The sequence below is a fragment of the Diaphorina citri genome, unplaced genomic scaffold, assembly GCF_000475195.1.
Source record: "Diaphorina citri unplaced genomic scaffold, Diaci psyllid genome assembly version 1.1 scaffold641, whole genome shotgun sequence".
Taxonomy (NCBI): Eukaryota; Metazoa; Arthropoda; class Insecta; order Hemiptera; family Psyllidae; genus Diaphorina; species Diaphorina citri.
Window position 1 is genome coordinate 4,353 of NW_007378074.1, and position 15,863 is coordinate 20,215.

General features: G+C 38.8%; 1 protein-coding gene across 1 annotated transcript; it reads left to right on the forward strand.

Annotated features, from left to right (window-relative positions):
* Window positions 1–557: 557 nt before the first annotated feature.
* On the forward strand, window positions 558–1,821 carry LOC103510772 (roundabout homolog 2-like). The gene is made up of 2 exons (XM_026824741.1): window positions 558–657; window positions 1,459–1,821. The coding sequence occupies exons 1-2, from the start codon at window positions 558–560 to the stop codon at window positions 1,815–1,817; spliced, it is 459 nt and encodes a 152-aa protein (XP_026680542.1). The 3' UTR covers window positions 1,818–1,821.
* Window positions 1,822–15,863: the final 14,042 nt, after the last annotated feature.

Consider the following 15,863-nt stretch of genomic DNA (forward strand, 5'->3'; position numbering starts at 1 on the left):
AGAGGAGAGTCCCGGTCGGTCCAAGAACGATCCTAATCTGTTTAGGTACTACCTTCTAAGAATCTAAGCTAACTAGAGTGGTACGTAAACAGATTTCTTTTGGTGTTAAGTTTTATTGAGAAATTGTTGGTATGTACCAAAAGCCCAAATTCACTTGGTGGAGATGCAAATAAGCGCAGCTAAGCTAACCTGGTGCTAAGCTAACAGGTGCTAAGCTAACAGAGTTTAGGTGCCAAGTCTAAGCTAACCAGAGTGGTACGTAAAAAGATTTCTTTTGGTGTTAAGTTTTATTGAGAAATTGTTGGTATGTACCAAAAGCCCAAATTCACTTGGTGGAGATGCAAATAAGCGCAATTAGATTTTGTTATACATACGTGATTTTAGGTTTTTGATTTATCGGGTACACCCTGTATGTAGGTATTTATCTACCGGATTGAATAGACGTATTATGGCTCAGGCAGACTATCATCTGTTACAAGCTTTAATAGTAACATCCCGGCATTCCCCTATCGGGTACACCCTGTATATATTTATCTACCGGATTGAATAGACGTATTATGGCTCAGGCAGACTATCATCTGTTACAAGCTTTAATAGTAACATCCCGGCATTCCCGGCCCATTCTGCGTCAAATTCCTATTGAAAACGGGTTTGTTTGTATTTGAAAGCTCCCTGTTGTTTGGACGTACTTAGTGCGGCCTATTCAGTCCTCTGCTGGCATTATAAACGAGGCATGGTACCTACTGGGTTAGATTTTGTTCTTTGTTATTATTATTATTTTATTGATGTTGGAGGAATGATATCAACATATGAATGTCTTCAGAGCTACAGACAGACTGTTGCAGGCTTTTTCAAGATCTCCCTACAACTATGAGATCCTTTAAAGTTGAAAATTCCTCTGTAGTCTGGACCTGAACTGCAGATTTTCAGTATTTGATTTCTTCTAAATTCACATTCACACCATCAGCAATTATTATTGTGAAACGTGTTGGACTAACCCTTTCCTCTCTTCTCTGGTTTCAGCACAATTCCGTAGAGTACTGAATATATGTACAGGGTGTATGTTTACTTCCACATTACACATTTTCGTACATACTACATAAATACTGGTGATGATTTAAATACAGAGTTTTCTGGAAACGGGATACCACGTCAAGTAACATGATACAGAGTGTTAAATGAATTTCATATTACACAGTTTCAATTTTATTGAGATGGATTGTGGGATGACATCAGCATGTTTTAATGACTAAGGACAGACTATTGAAAGCTTAGTCAAGATTTCTCTATAACTATGAGACCCTTTAATATTGAAGATTCCTCTGTAGTCTCGACCTGAACTGCAGATTTTTGGTCTCTAAATCTCTAAAATGTATCAAATATTTTCTAACTTCACTCCATCATCGATTATCGTGAAACTTTGAAATAACCTTTGTCCCTCTTTTCTTCTGGTTTCAGCACAATTCCGGTCGCCCCGGATCACGGAACATCCGAGCGACATGGTGGTCGCCAAAAACGAACCCGTCACCCTGAACTGCAAAGCGGAGGGCAAACCGGAGCCCACCATCGAGTGGTACAAGGACGGCGAGCTGGTCGAAACGTCAAAATCCGACGCGAAGTCGCAGCGTGTCATTTTGCCGACCGGGTCGTTGTTTTTCCTCCGCGTGGTGCATGGGAAGAAGGAGCAAGACGGAGGCGTGTATTGGTGTCTGGCGCGCAACTCGGTGGGCACCGCCGTCAGTCGAAACGCAACGCTACAAGTGGCAGGTAAGCTCTATAACATATGTAGATTCACCTCGTCGATCGCCTATTTGTGACACACCTTAATAGAATCTTCATGGCATTCTATTAGATAGGGGAGAGAGGGATTCCCTAGAACAGTTCTATTAACAATTAATCAATGCTAGTTATAAACTTGATGCTTTTGATCCTTGATTGTTGGCACCAAGCCGCAACGGTGAGTTTTTCAAGGTTTTGAAATTTTGGAATAATCTAGATTAGGTATGCTGGGAAAAACGAAGGACACAATCATAATGGGAAACTTACCATTCTGTGGTCTGTGAGGTCACGAAAAGAGTCTTATTTTTCGGGAGAAAAATTAACTTATTAAAAAATAAAAAACTGAAAATGCTCTCCAACTTCATAATATTTAGTTTTCTTTTATCTCCAAATTTCAAATTTCCTTTCTATTTTCTTTCATTCTCCAAATTTCCCTTTCATCTCCTTCGTCCTCTTCGTCTAATCCTCCAAAACCATCCCCGCGATATCTTCTTTACATTTTCTCCTCGTTCTCCTTTAGTTTTTATTATGTCTTTCACATTCATTTTTTTTTTTTTTTTGTTTTTCCACGAGGCATAATCCCCTCTTTATTTTATTATGTTATGATTTGTTTTTCCTTTATCTTCTTCTTCATTTTCTTCGCCCTCTACTTCTTGTTCTTCTTCTACTTCTTTTTGTTCTCTTCCCTTTCTTCTTCCATCTCTTCTTGTACGTTTTGTATGCTTCGTCCATGTTTAGTTCTTCTTTCTCCCCTTCGTTCATTTCTTCCTCTTCCTCTACCTTTCTTATCATCATGCGTGTAGTTTTCATTTCGTATTCACAACTCGTGCCGTATCTTCAACTGTTTTGGAAAATTTTCTTTTCCCTAATTCGTTCCTTCTTCTCCATATCTGTTCCGGCTGATTTTTCTTGCTCTTCTTTTACTTCTCCTTTACCTTCTTTTTCTTCTTCTTCTTTTTCTTCTTCTTGTGCTTTGTCTTGTTCTTCTCCTTTTTCTCTTCCACTTTTGCTTTCTTGTCTAGGTTCTATTTGTTTTTTCTTTGTCTTGGAGAATCGATCCCCTCTTTCCTAATTTTCACATTTCCCCCTATTTTTTCTAGTTTCATTTTTTTTTTTTTTTTTTCACTCTCATTCCAACACTTTCTCCTTCGTTAATTTTGGTTGTTACTTCTTCTTCTTCTTGTTCTTCTTCTACTTCTTTTTGTTCTTCACTTTCTTCTTCCATCTCTTTTTGTACGTACGTTTTGTATGCTTCGTCCATGTTTAGTTCTTCTTTCTCCCCTGCGTTCATTTCTTCCTCTTCCTCCACCTTTCTTATCATCATATGCGTGTATGTTTTCATTTCGTATTCACAACTCGTGCTCGTATCTTCAACTGTTTTGGAAAATTTTCTTTTCCCTAATTCGTTCCTTCTTCTCCATATCTGTTCCGGCTGATTTTTCTTGCTCTTCTTTTACTTCTCCTTTGCCTTCTTCTGCTTTGTCTTGTTCTTCTCCTTTTTCTCTTCCACTTTCGCTTTCTTGTCTAGGTTCTATTTGTTTTTTCTTCGCCTTGGAGAATCATCAATCCCCTCTTTCCTAATTTTCACATTTCCCCCTATTTTTTCTAGTTTTATTTTTTACACTCTTATTCCTACACTTTCTCCTTTGTTGATTTTGGTTGTCTTCTTCTCCTCCTTCTTTTTCTTCTTCTACTACTTTTTCTTCTTCCCCTCCTCATCCTCCTAATCTTCTTCGTCTTCCACTTTTTTTCCTCCAGTCTGTTCCTCCCAATTCCTTCTTTCTCTCTCCAAATTCCTCTCTTTTCTCCTCTTCCCCATCTTCATTGGCATATGAAGGCACGTTGCTAAAAGTTTCCCTACGAATATTGTGTTGGGTGTTTGTGATATTCTCGCGTCTTCTTCTCCTCCTTCTTTTTCTTCTTCTACTACTTTTTTTTCTTCTCCCCTTCCTCATCCTCCTAATCTTCTTCGTCTTCCACTTCTTTTCCTCCAGTCTTTTCCTCCCAATTCCTTCTTTCTCTCTCCAAATTCCCCTCTTTTTTCCTCTTCCCCATCTTCATTGGCAAATGAAGGCACGTTGCTAAAAGTTTCCCTACGAATATTGTGTTGGGTGTTTGTGATATTCTCGCTGATTAGCTCGATGTTGTAAAATTTTATGCGTCTGTTTATGATGTTCCGAAGTGTGGTGCTTATTTGTTATGTCTGTTGTAAAGTGTTGTTTGTTCGAAAAGTGTGCTTATACAGCTTATTTGTTATGTTGGTTTGTGTGCTTAGTGTGTTTATATCTTTCATATTAATACCTCGGGTGTTGGAAAATATATTTTTTTCTTGGAAAATCTCTTTTTTTCTTTCTTTTTTTTCGTTCTTCATTGTGCCACTCTTCTTTCTATTTTTATTTTCCTTTCTTCATCATAGACAGCCATTTTAGCTGTTCTCAGCGAGTTTTCTGGAATTTTTGCTACATTTCTGATATGGTATCCATTTTTGTGTGAAGGAATGTCAGGATTCGCCTACATTTCTGAAGAAATTTTCATTCGGAGAGAAGAGTGAACCTGCTTCAAAATAGACAACAACAATCACCCATATGCCATTCCCATCTTCCTCCCTCCGATCCAATCTTAACCTTCTTAATTTATACTTTACCTCCCTCACCCTCCCTTATTTACATGTGTGTGTCATATCATATCTCTGCTTGAGCAATTGAGCATACATATGAGTATACACTTTTTTTTTTAAAAAAAAGGTAGGAGATTTCATAGACTAAGCTAGATAGGTTAGCTAGGGAACTCGATATGTAAAACAGATAGGTAGATAGAAAAGGGTACGCCCTAGAGAGAAGAAACTTATTGAGAAATACAACACAACAACCACTCACATATATGTATGTACTCGTACCTACACTACACGAGAAAAGAAAAGTGGAAGACAAATAAATGCACAAGAAATACAAGCATTTCCTTTTTGTTCTTCAATCAGTATGAGGAATTTTTCCCATCCTTATAGGTCTCGGAGCCATGAAATGAATGTTCCTTGTAGGGGTATACCTACCCTTAGCTCATGTTCATGTATAGATACCTTTGTTCTTGTAGGGATATACCTACGTTTAGTTCTTATAGATACCTTTGTTCTTGTAGGGGTATACCTACCCTTAGCTCATGTATAGTTGTATAGATACCTTTGTTCTTGTAGGGATATGCCTACCCTTAGCTCATTTATAGATACCTTTGTTTTTGTAGGGATATACCTACCCTTAGCTCGCGTATAGATAGCTTTGTTCTTGTAGGGGTATACCTACCCTTAGCTCATGTATAGATACTTTTGTTCTTATTCCTATAGATACACGTACTATTTATTGTCTTTGTACGTTTGCAATTCCAACCATTCATTGAAATTGCACGAGGAGTTTTTTTCTCTTGAGCTTTCGGAGCATTGAGCTTCTCCCTCTAGACCAGTAGTTCCAAAACTTGGGTTCCGCAAAGTTCTTCGAGGCCCTCTGGAAGATCACATACTCGTAAAATATGGTAAAGTGACCGCGGAGAGTTCACAAAAAGTTTGAGGTCGCAGCTCTGGACCTTGTGGACCTCTCATTTCTCCCTCTCTCCTTCCCTTTTCCTATATACTTTCCCTTCTCCGCCTGCTCTTAAACGTTAATTTTATTCTCTCCCTCCTTCCCTTCGTGGGTTGGAAAAATAAGGGGGCTCTTATTTCCCAATCAGGTCCCTACTCCGACCCGATCACAAGCCTAACAAAGGTCTATTAAGCACACACAAATGTTTTTTTTCATTACGGATCAAGGGCTCTCCATTTGTGTGTGCTTAATAGACCTTTGTTAGGCTTGTGATCGGGTCGGAGTAGGGACCTGATTGGGAAATAAGAGCCCCCTTATTTTTTCAACCCACGAAAGGAAGGAGGGAGAGAATAAAATTAACGTTTAAGAGCAGACAGAAAAGGGGAGGGATGGGGGGAAAGCGAGGGAGAGAGGGAGAAATGAGAGGTCCACAAGGTCCAGAGTTGCGACCTCAAACTTTTTTTCTACGGGGTTCCTTTTTTTGAACTCTCCGCGGTCAAATTACCACATTTTACGAGTATCGAGTATGTGGGCCTCGAGGAACTTCGCGGCTCTCAGTTTAGGAATCACTGATCTAGAGGGAGAAGCTCAATGCTCCGAAAGCTCAAGAAAAAAAAAAAAAAAAAAAAAAAAAAAAAACCCCCGGGCAAAAAATGTGTGTGCCCCCTGCCCCCCTCCCCCTCCCGGGTATTTTTCCTGACAGGGTGTCCTAACATAGGCACATCACCCCTAACTTTATAACGACTGGGAATTTCGAATATTCATAAATTTATAGGAACAAGAAAATGTCAGGGTAAAAGATTTATAATCATGAAAAAAAATGGAAGAAAGAGGCAGTCAGGACAGAAAAATAAATAAGGGTACGAAATCGTTCAATCAGAAACGATTGGGAAAAATGTGTGTGCCCCCTGCCCCCCGAGTATTTTTCCTGACAGGGTGTCCTAACATAGGCACATCACCCCTAACTTTATAACGACTGGGAATTTCGAAAATTCATAAATTCATAGGAACAAGAAAATGTCAGAGGCCGATGGGTTGATTAGTGGCCATAGGTACTTCCCGAATCCATTGGCCTTCGCCGCCAAAGGAGCCAGTTTGGGTCTTTTTCTCTCTCGAATTTTACCCCCCGTACCCTTAAGTTTAAGGCCTTGACGGGGATTTGGCATATTCTGTACTCTCTTGGAGGGTTTCAGCAGTCATTATATATAAGTTCTGTGGGTCAACTTGATAAGGAGAACCAAAAAGGCAGATATATTCGGGTTTGGCATATTCGGGGATTTGGCATATTCTGGGTTACCCTGTATTTTTCTTCTCATCCCCTCTTGTATGTGTTTTACCCCATTGGAGTTTGGAGACAGAAAGCAGAGGGAGAAAGAGGAAGAATAATGGAGATTGAGAGAAAGAGGAGAAAAAATGGAGAGAGGTAAATAAAAAAAAAGAAAAATAATAGAAGAAATAGGTTGGTAATTTGAATTTTTCCAACAGGCCGTTTTCTCCGTTGACATTTTCTCTCCCTCAATTTTTTTTATCTCCCCCTCTCTCTCTCCTTCCCTCCCTCTCTTTATCTCCTTGTTTTCGGCAAATTCAATTTGGTTTTATATTAAGTGCAAGTGACATTTGAGCTATATGGGTCCCATATGCAATATTTCTAAAGAGAAGGAACTTATTGAGAAATAGAACACAACAACCACTCACATATATGTATGTACTCGTACCTACACTACACGAGAAAAGAAAAGTGGAAGACAAATAAATGCACAAGAAATTCTAGAGAGAAGGAAGTTATTGAGAAATAGAACACAACAACCACTCACATACATATATGTATGTACTCGTACCTACACTACACGAGAAAAGAAAAGTGGAAGACAAATAAATGCACAAGAAATACAAGCATTTCCTTTTTGTTCTTCAATCAGTATGAGGAATTTCTCCCATCCTTAGGTCCCGGAGCCATGAAATGAATGTTCCTTGTAGGGGTATACCTACCCTTAGCTCATGTATAGATATCTTTGTTCTTGTAGGGATATACCTACGTTTAGTTCTTATAGATACCTTTGTTCTTGTAGGGATATACCTACGTTTAGTTCTTATAGATACCTTTGTTTTTGTAGCGATATACCTACCTTTAGTTCTTATAGATACCTTTGTTCTTGTAGGGGTATACCTACGTTTAGTTCTTATAGATACCTTTGTTCTTGTAGGGATATACCTACGTTTAGTTCTTATAGATACCTTTGTTTTTGTAGGGATATACCTACCTTTAGTTCTTATAGATACCTTTGTTCTTGTAGGGTTATACCTACCTTTAGTTCTTATAGATACCTTTGTTCTTGTAGGGTTATACCTACCTTTAGTTCTTATAGATACCTTTGTTCTTGTAGGGTTATACCTACCTTTAGTTCTTATAGATACCTTTGTTCTTGTAGGGTTATACCTACCTTTAGTTCTTATAGATACCTTTGTTCTTGTAGGGTTATACCTACCTTTAGTTCTTATAGATACCTTTGTTCTTGTAGGGTTATACCTACCTTTAGTTCTTATAGATACCTTTGTTCTTGTAGGGTTATACCTACCTTTAGTTCTTATAGATACCTTTGTTCTTGTAGGGTTATACCTACCTTTAGTTCTTATAGATACCTTTGTTCTTGTAGGGTTATACCTACCTTTAGTTCTTATAGATACCTTTGTTCTTGTAGGGTTATACCTACCTTTAGTTCTTATAGATACCTTTGTTCTTGTAGGGTTATACCTACCTTTAGTTCTTATAGATACCTTTGTTCTTGTAGGGTTATACCTACCTTTAGTTCTTATAGATACCTTTGTTCTTGTAGGGTTATACCTACCTTTAGTTCTTATAGATACCTTTGTTCTTGTAGGGTTATACCTACCTTTAGTTCTTATAGATACCTTTGTTCTTGTAGGGTTATACCTACCTTTAGTTCTTATAGATACCTTTGTTCTTGTAGGGTTATACCTACCTTTAGTTCTTATAGATACCTTTGTTCTTGTAGGGTTATACCTACCTTTAGTTCTTATAGATACCTTTGTTCTTGTAGGGTTATACCTACCTTTAGTTCTTATAGATACCTTTGTTCTTGTAGGGTTATACCTACCTTTAGTTCTTATAGATACCTTTGTTCTTGTAGGGTTATACCTACCTTTAGTTCTTATAGATACCTTTGTTCTTGTAGGGTTATACCTACCTTTAGTTCTTATAGATACCTTTGTTCTTGTAGGGTTATACCTACCTTTAGTTCTTATAGATACCTTTGTTCTTGTAGGGTTATACCTACCTTTAGTTCTTATAGATACCTTTGTTCTTGTAGGGTTATACCTACCTTTAGTTCTTATAGATACCTTTGTTCTTGTAGGGTTATACCTACCTTTAGTTCTTATAGATACCTTTGTTCTTGTAGGGTTATACCTACCTTTAGTTCTTATAGATACCTTTGTTCTTGTAGGGTTATACCTACCTTTAGTTCTGTGTTCAGTGTACCTCGTTTAGTGTTTAGTGTTTCCTGTAGCCCTGATGATGGAGGGAGTGCCTCCGAAACATGTCGGCTTTTAATAAATAAACTGTAATAATTCTTTGAAGTTCTGCAAAATATACATATCTGCCTTTTTGGTTCTCCTTATCAAAAATATTCTGTATTTTTATTCTCATCCCCTCTTGTATGTTTTTACCCCATTGGAGTTTGGAGACAGAAAGCAGAGGGAGAAAGAGGAAGAATAATGGAGATTGAGAGAAAGAGGAGAAAAAATGGAGAGAGGTAAATAAAAAAAAAGAAAAATAATAGAAGAAATAGGTTGGTAATTTGAATTTTTCCAACAGGCCGTTTTCTCCGTTGACATTTTCTCTCCCTCTATTTTTTTATCTCCCCCTCTCTCTCTCCCTCTCTCCTTCCCTCCCTCCTTCCCTCCCTCTCTTTATCTCCTTGTTTTCGGCAAATTCAATTTGGTTTTATATTAAGTGCAAGTGACATTTGAGCTATATGGGTATGTGTGTTTTTCATTTCCTTTCTATTAACCTTCGCGTTTTATCTTCAATTTTCTCAATCGCATTACATTTCATTTCCTTTATTCCTTCCAGATTTGAAGGGGAACTTATTTCCATCCCCTACCACCCCCACTCCCCACTTTTTCCATCCCCTCCACCCGTACAATTAGATATCTTCCTTTTTTGGGGGGCGCTTTCTTCTTCAGTTTTCTCAATCGCATCACATTTCATTTCCTTTATTCCTTCCAGATTTCCATCCCCTACCACCCCCACTCCCCACTTTTTCCATCCCCTCCACCCGTACAATTAGATATCTTCCTTTTTTGGGGGGCGCTTTAACTAAACTGCCCACCCGTTTTAAATTTCAAAAAGAATTTGTGGCAATGTACCGAGGTCGAAATATCGTTTTGGGACTGAATGCCCTGTCCAATCCTAAACAGTACTTCCCAGCAGTCCCAGTCGTAGACAGTATTATAAATAAATGAAGAGAACAGGTCATTACATTGACTTATTGGTATTATCTTGCTGACAGACAGACACACACACACAAAACACGCCATCCGCCCATTATGTGAAGGTGGAATTCCTCAAAACCCATAAGAATTAATTGTTACTAATAAGTTGAGAATAGAGAATAAAAATGATAAGTTAAGAACAATTAATGTTAGTCATAGGAAGGCGTGACCAAGATATCAATGAGTTTCAGCAAAACGATTAATAACGAAAATTATAAATGTACAAAAAGTATCAGCTAGAGAATAAAAATGATAAGTTAAGAACAATTAACGTTAGTCATAGGAAGGCGTGACCAAGATATCAATGAGTTTCAGCAAAACGATTAATAACGAAAATTATAAATGTACAAAAAGTATCAGACTCATTCAAGAATTCCACAAGTCCATAATTCCCCACCATGCCTTGAAATCTAATGTTTGGCTAATCTTGGAATATTATTATTAATATGTATTTATTATTAGTTTTAATAATATCCATTATTATTAATTTATGGATATGTGTTTGGCCAATATGTTTGCAAAAACATCACATCATCCCAGGAGACCATTTGTTATACTCTCACGTACTTTGTGCGAATTTCTTTTTCCGTCATTCAACGTTCAACTAGCATTAAATTAAATATTAAACCTTAGTTTCTTCTTGTTCTTCGTCTTCTTGACTTAGGTATTCCTCTTTTCCTTTTCATGGTTTATTTCTCCTTTATCTATTTCTTCTTATTTTGGGTCGCCTCCTCCTCCTCTTCTTCTTCTTCTTCATTCTTTTCGTCTTTTTCTTCTTCTTAGTATTTTTCTTTACTTCTTTTTCGTCTACTTTTTCTTTTTCTTCTTCATTCTTTTCGTCTTTTTCTTCTTCTTAGTATTTTTCTTTACTTCTTTTTCGTCTACTTTTTCTTTTTCTTCATTCTTTTCGTCTTTTTCTTCTTCTTAGTATTTTTCTTTACTTCTTTTTCGTCTACTTTTTCTTTTTCTTCGTCTTAGTCGTCATCTTCTTCATCTCTTTCTTCCGTTTCAAACTCTCCGCCTATCTGTATGACCTGTTCAGAGGAGTGGTCAACAAAACCAACAATATTAGAGATATTGAATAGTTAAAATTCTTTGTAATTCTTCTCCATGATTAGCAATTACCTGACGGGTTTCAATATTGGCGTCGATTATAACTTTATGACGATGTGACCTCCCAGGAAGTGATGAAATTTCAGACATGAGAATTGCCATATCGATACAAATCTATTGGAGCTACATAAAACATCTATATTAGACATACTTGGTAAATCTATATTAATATTAGACAATACTCGTTGGAGCTACATAAAACATCTATATTAGACATACTTGGTAAATCTATATTAATATTAGACATACTCGGGTAAAACATTTTGTATTTGTCGTGACGTACAACGGCAGAACCGTATTGTTACCCGTCTTAGCCCGTTGAAGACCGAAGGTTGAGCGTACTAGGTATTTTTACATTCATCACTGAAGAAGCCTTTGGGAGTGACATAAACGGTCTGTCAAGAAAATGAGAGGAGAGAGAGAGAGAGAGAGAGAGAGAGAGAGAGAGAGAGAGAGAGAGAGAGAGAGAGAGAGAATGTTATGTTTCAAAATTGTAATGTTATATGTACATATGTTTCAATCTTTCGTTTTCCATACTATCCAGTTTAGAGTGAAGAACAAAGTTACGTTGATATGGATCTGTGTTGTGGTCGCTGTGTGATATATACCAAATGAGAAAATTCTGGCCAGAATTGTGAAGTTAGGGAGTCAGTCTTCAATCACCTTTTCAAATAAGAGTGATGAACAATGTTACGTTGTTGGAGCTATGTTGTGGTCGCTGTGGAATCTTCACCGGTGTTTCTCTATCAATTCTGCAGATCGCAATTTGTATATGGCGGAAACGCTCCGACTGTCTGCGGTTTGTCAGATGGTCTGAGCGTAAGTGGCCAGTTTTACACTGATATTGGGTGTCTGGGATCGAGTGCCTTTGAAAATGTTATGTTTCAAAATTGTAATGTTATACATATGTTTCAATGTTTCGTTTTCCATACTATCCAGTTTAGAGTGATGAAGAAAGTTACGTTGATATGGATCTGTGTTGTGGTCGCTGTGGAATCTTCACTGGTGTTTCTCCATCAATTCTGCAGATCGCAATTTGTGTATGGCGGAAAAAGCTTTCGACCTAGGTCTGAAGCTTTTTCCGCCACACACCTGTGGAATCTTCACCGGTGTTTCTCCATCAATTCTGCAGATCGCAATTTGTGTATGGCGGAAAAAGCTTTCGACCTAGGTCTGAAGCTTTTTCCGCCACACACGCTCCGACTGTCTGCGGTTTGTCAGATGGTCTGAGCGTAAGTGGCCAGTTTTACACTGATATTGGGTGTCTGGGATCGAGTGCCTTTGGACCGTTCAGATTCAGATCGGGTTAAACGAAAGGAAACTGGAGTAAAGAGACTAGGTACAACCAGAGGCAATGCTGCAGTCTCCTCGGTGTACCATTTGTTCCCCCATTATTTACGTTGTTAAGATGGTAATTGAGAGATATTTGCCATAAAGCAACCCATGTTAGAAATGCTCCAGACTTTCTGTATCTATTTGTTTGATATACAGGATGTCTGTAAAATCCAACAGGGTGTCCTAGTGTTAACTTTTGAGCTGTGTCCAAACATAGTCGAACGATCGTCGCGCGTCATCGGCTAAGGGTGGACACAGCTTTGGGTATATATGTAATTTGTGGAGTTTTTAAAGATTTATGTTCCTTTTATTTTGGCTTTCTTTTGGACTTTTTGGGGAGCAGTTGCTCCCCCCTTGTCACTTTTTTCTCTCTCTCTCTCTCCCTCCCTCCCTCTCCCTTTCTCTCAATTTTGAATACCCTTAGTGGATTCGTGGATACCGCCAAGCATCTCAAAACTCTGAAATTAAAAGGGTGCCCAGGTTTTATTTTGAAGACTTAATCCGAATCGATTTTATGATTTCATTTTATATCAATTTTATATACCCGCGTTTTAAATCTTATAATCTCGTTTTCAATTAAAACATTGTCTTCTAATCCGTTTCAAATCTTGTGAACGCCACACACTTGACAATGCGTACACAAGTACATTACACCCCACCCTATCTTTCCCTCTTTTGGTTCCTACCCTTTCTCCCTCCACGGGAGGAACTTTCCCCTCTCTATTTATCACATATCCAAGTTATGAAACAAGAGAAAAGAGAGGGAGAGAGAGATAAAGAAAAGGAGAGAAAGCTAAAACCTACGTGTGTGTGTGTGTTTGTGTGTGTGTGTGTGTGTGTGTGTGTGTGTGTGTGTGTGTGTGTGTGTGTGTGTGTGTGTGTGTGTGTGTGTACGTACACAAGTACATAATTATGTACAATACATCCCACCCTATCTTTCCCGCTTTTGGTTCCTACCCTTTCTCCCTCCACGGGAGGAACTTTCCCCTCTCTATTTATCACGTATCCAAGTTATGAAACAACAGAAAAGAGAGGGAGAGAGAGATAAAGAAAAGGAGAGAAAGCTAAAACCTACACGTGTGTGTGTGTGTGTGTGTGTGTGTGTGTGTGTGTGTGTGTGTGTGTGTGTGTGTGTGTGTGTGTGTGGCTATATAAGTGTGTGTGTTTCTCTCTTCGCTTTTGGAACGATAAGACCTTAGCAGTTACAGTTCCCTCTTTCCAGTCTATTATAAAGTCACTTCCCCCCAACCCTCCCTACATCCTATGCAATACAGTACGAGTACATAGTCGGTAAAGCTCTAATTTTCGGAGTCTGGCTTACAGTAAAGGAGAAAATGAATCTCGAGAGGAGGACCTGGGCCCCCTCGCCCCCCTAAATACAGCCCTAACATACAGTATTTGGCGAAGAAAACGAATATGAGGCATCAAGTGAAAAGCCTCCCTTGATTCCTTTCTCCTTTGGAAAATTCTCCTTGGCGTGGAATTAATTTGAGCTTCGCAGCCGCTAAGCCCCTCGTATTAACATCCTGATATGAGAACAATTATATAGTTGGTAAAGCTCCAATTTTCGGAGTCTGGCTTACCAGTGAAGGAGAAAATGATTCTCAAGGGGGCGGGCCCCTCGCGTCCCCCCTTAAAAACGGCCCTAATAACACCATACAGTATTTGGCGAAGAAAACGAGAATGGGGGCATCTAGTGAAAAGCCCCCTTGAATCCTTTTGGAAAATTCTCCTTGGCGTGGAATTAATTTGAGCTTCGCAGCCGCTAAGCCCCTCGTATTAACATCCTGATATGAGAACAATTATTTATGCCTTCGCTATTACGAGAACATCAAGATATAAGCGGGAGACTGGAGGGAAGGGTGGAAATTCGAGCTTAATTGAAAATGTTTTGAGCCCTCGTCTTAGCACAAGTTTAGAATGAGTACTTCTTAGCAACATATGGAGGAAATTCTTAGCTCTTAGCACAAATTTGGAATGAGTTCTTCTTCGCACCTATTGAGGACCTTCTTAGTTCTGAGAAGTTTAGAGTGCTGAGCCCTCGTCTTAGCACAAGTTTAGAATGAGTTCTTCTTAGCAACATATTCAGGAAATTCTTAGCTCTTAGCACAAATTTGGAATGAGTTCTTCTTCGCACCTATTGAGGACCTTCTTAGCTCTGAGAAGTTTAGAGTGAGTTCCTCTTAGCTTAGCACATTTCCTCTTAGCAAGGATGTATTGGGTCCCTCTTAGCTCATCTTAGCACATTTCCTCTTAGCAAGGATGTATTGGGTCCTTTTTAGCTCAAGACGTATTAGGTTCTATTGACATGAGCTTTGTACGTTACAATTTTACCCAGCTTTTCATACACAAAAATTCCAACCCGAGGCGTAGGTGTAGGAACAAATGCCCCAAAAGATGGGTCAAGCTTATACGAATCTCAATCTACCTACTAGAGATTGAATTACTCTATGAATATTCCAGTGTTACATGGTAGACAATGCTCTCAGCCATTCACCTCCCTGTGGTTAGTGGTTCCTGTCCACTAGTTCCACTCCGGAGTGTACCTACTTATTACCATGCCAAACAATAGAACACAACAGTCCAAACCGAGGCGTAGGTGTAGGAACAAATGCCCCAAAAGATGGGTCAAGCTTATACGAATCTCAATCTGCCTACTAGAGATTGAATTACTCTATGAATATTTAATTCAATAATATTTCAATGTTACAATAATATTCAATAATATTCCAATGTTACATGGTAGACAATGCTCTCAGCCACTCACCTCCCTGTGGTTAGTGGTTCCTGTCCACTAGTTCCACTCCGGAGTGTACCTACTTATTACCATGCCAAACAATAGAACACAACAGTAGATTCAGTAGATTGCGGAGTGGATTGTGGAAGTCAAACATGACGGGAAATATTATTATCCACTAAATCAGCGATTCTCAACCTGGGGTACGCGAGAGACCCTCCGGGGGTACGCGAAAAAGAATGGAGTAATGGCGGATAAAGGATTAACAAAAGGAAATATACCTGCTCTTGTACTAGTACTATAAAACAATATTCCAATGTTACATGGTAGACAATGCTCTCAGCCATTCACCTCCCAGTGGTTAGTGGTTCCTGTCCACTAGTTCCACTCCGGAGTGTACCTACTTATTACCATGCCAAACAATAGAACACAACAGTAGATTCAGTAGATTGCGGAGTGGATTGTGGAAGTCAAACATGACGGGAACTATTATTATCCACTAAATCAGCGATTCTCAACCTGGGGTACGCGAGAGACCTTCCGGGGGTACGCGAAAAAGAATGGAGTAATGGCGGATAAAGGATTAACAAAAGGAAATATACCTGCTCTTGTACTAGTACTATAAAAACGTGACCAAGTTTATTCTACATCTACATTTTCAGGTTTTTGTAGTAATGGTACACACCAACTCAGTAGTAATGGTACACACCAACTCAGTAGTAATGGTACACACCAACTTCGGTATGGGTACCCTGAACCTAGGTTGGGTGGCGGGGGCTCGTGAGATTAAAACCGGGTACCCAAGGGGTACGCGG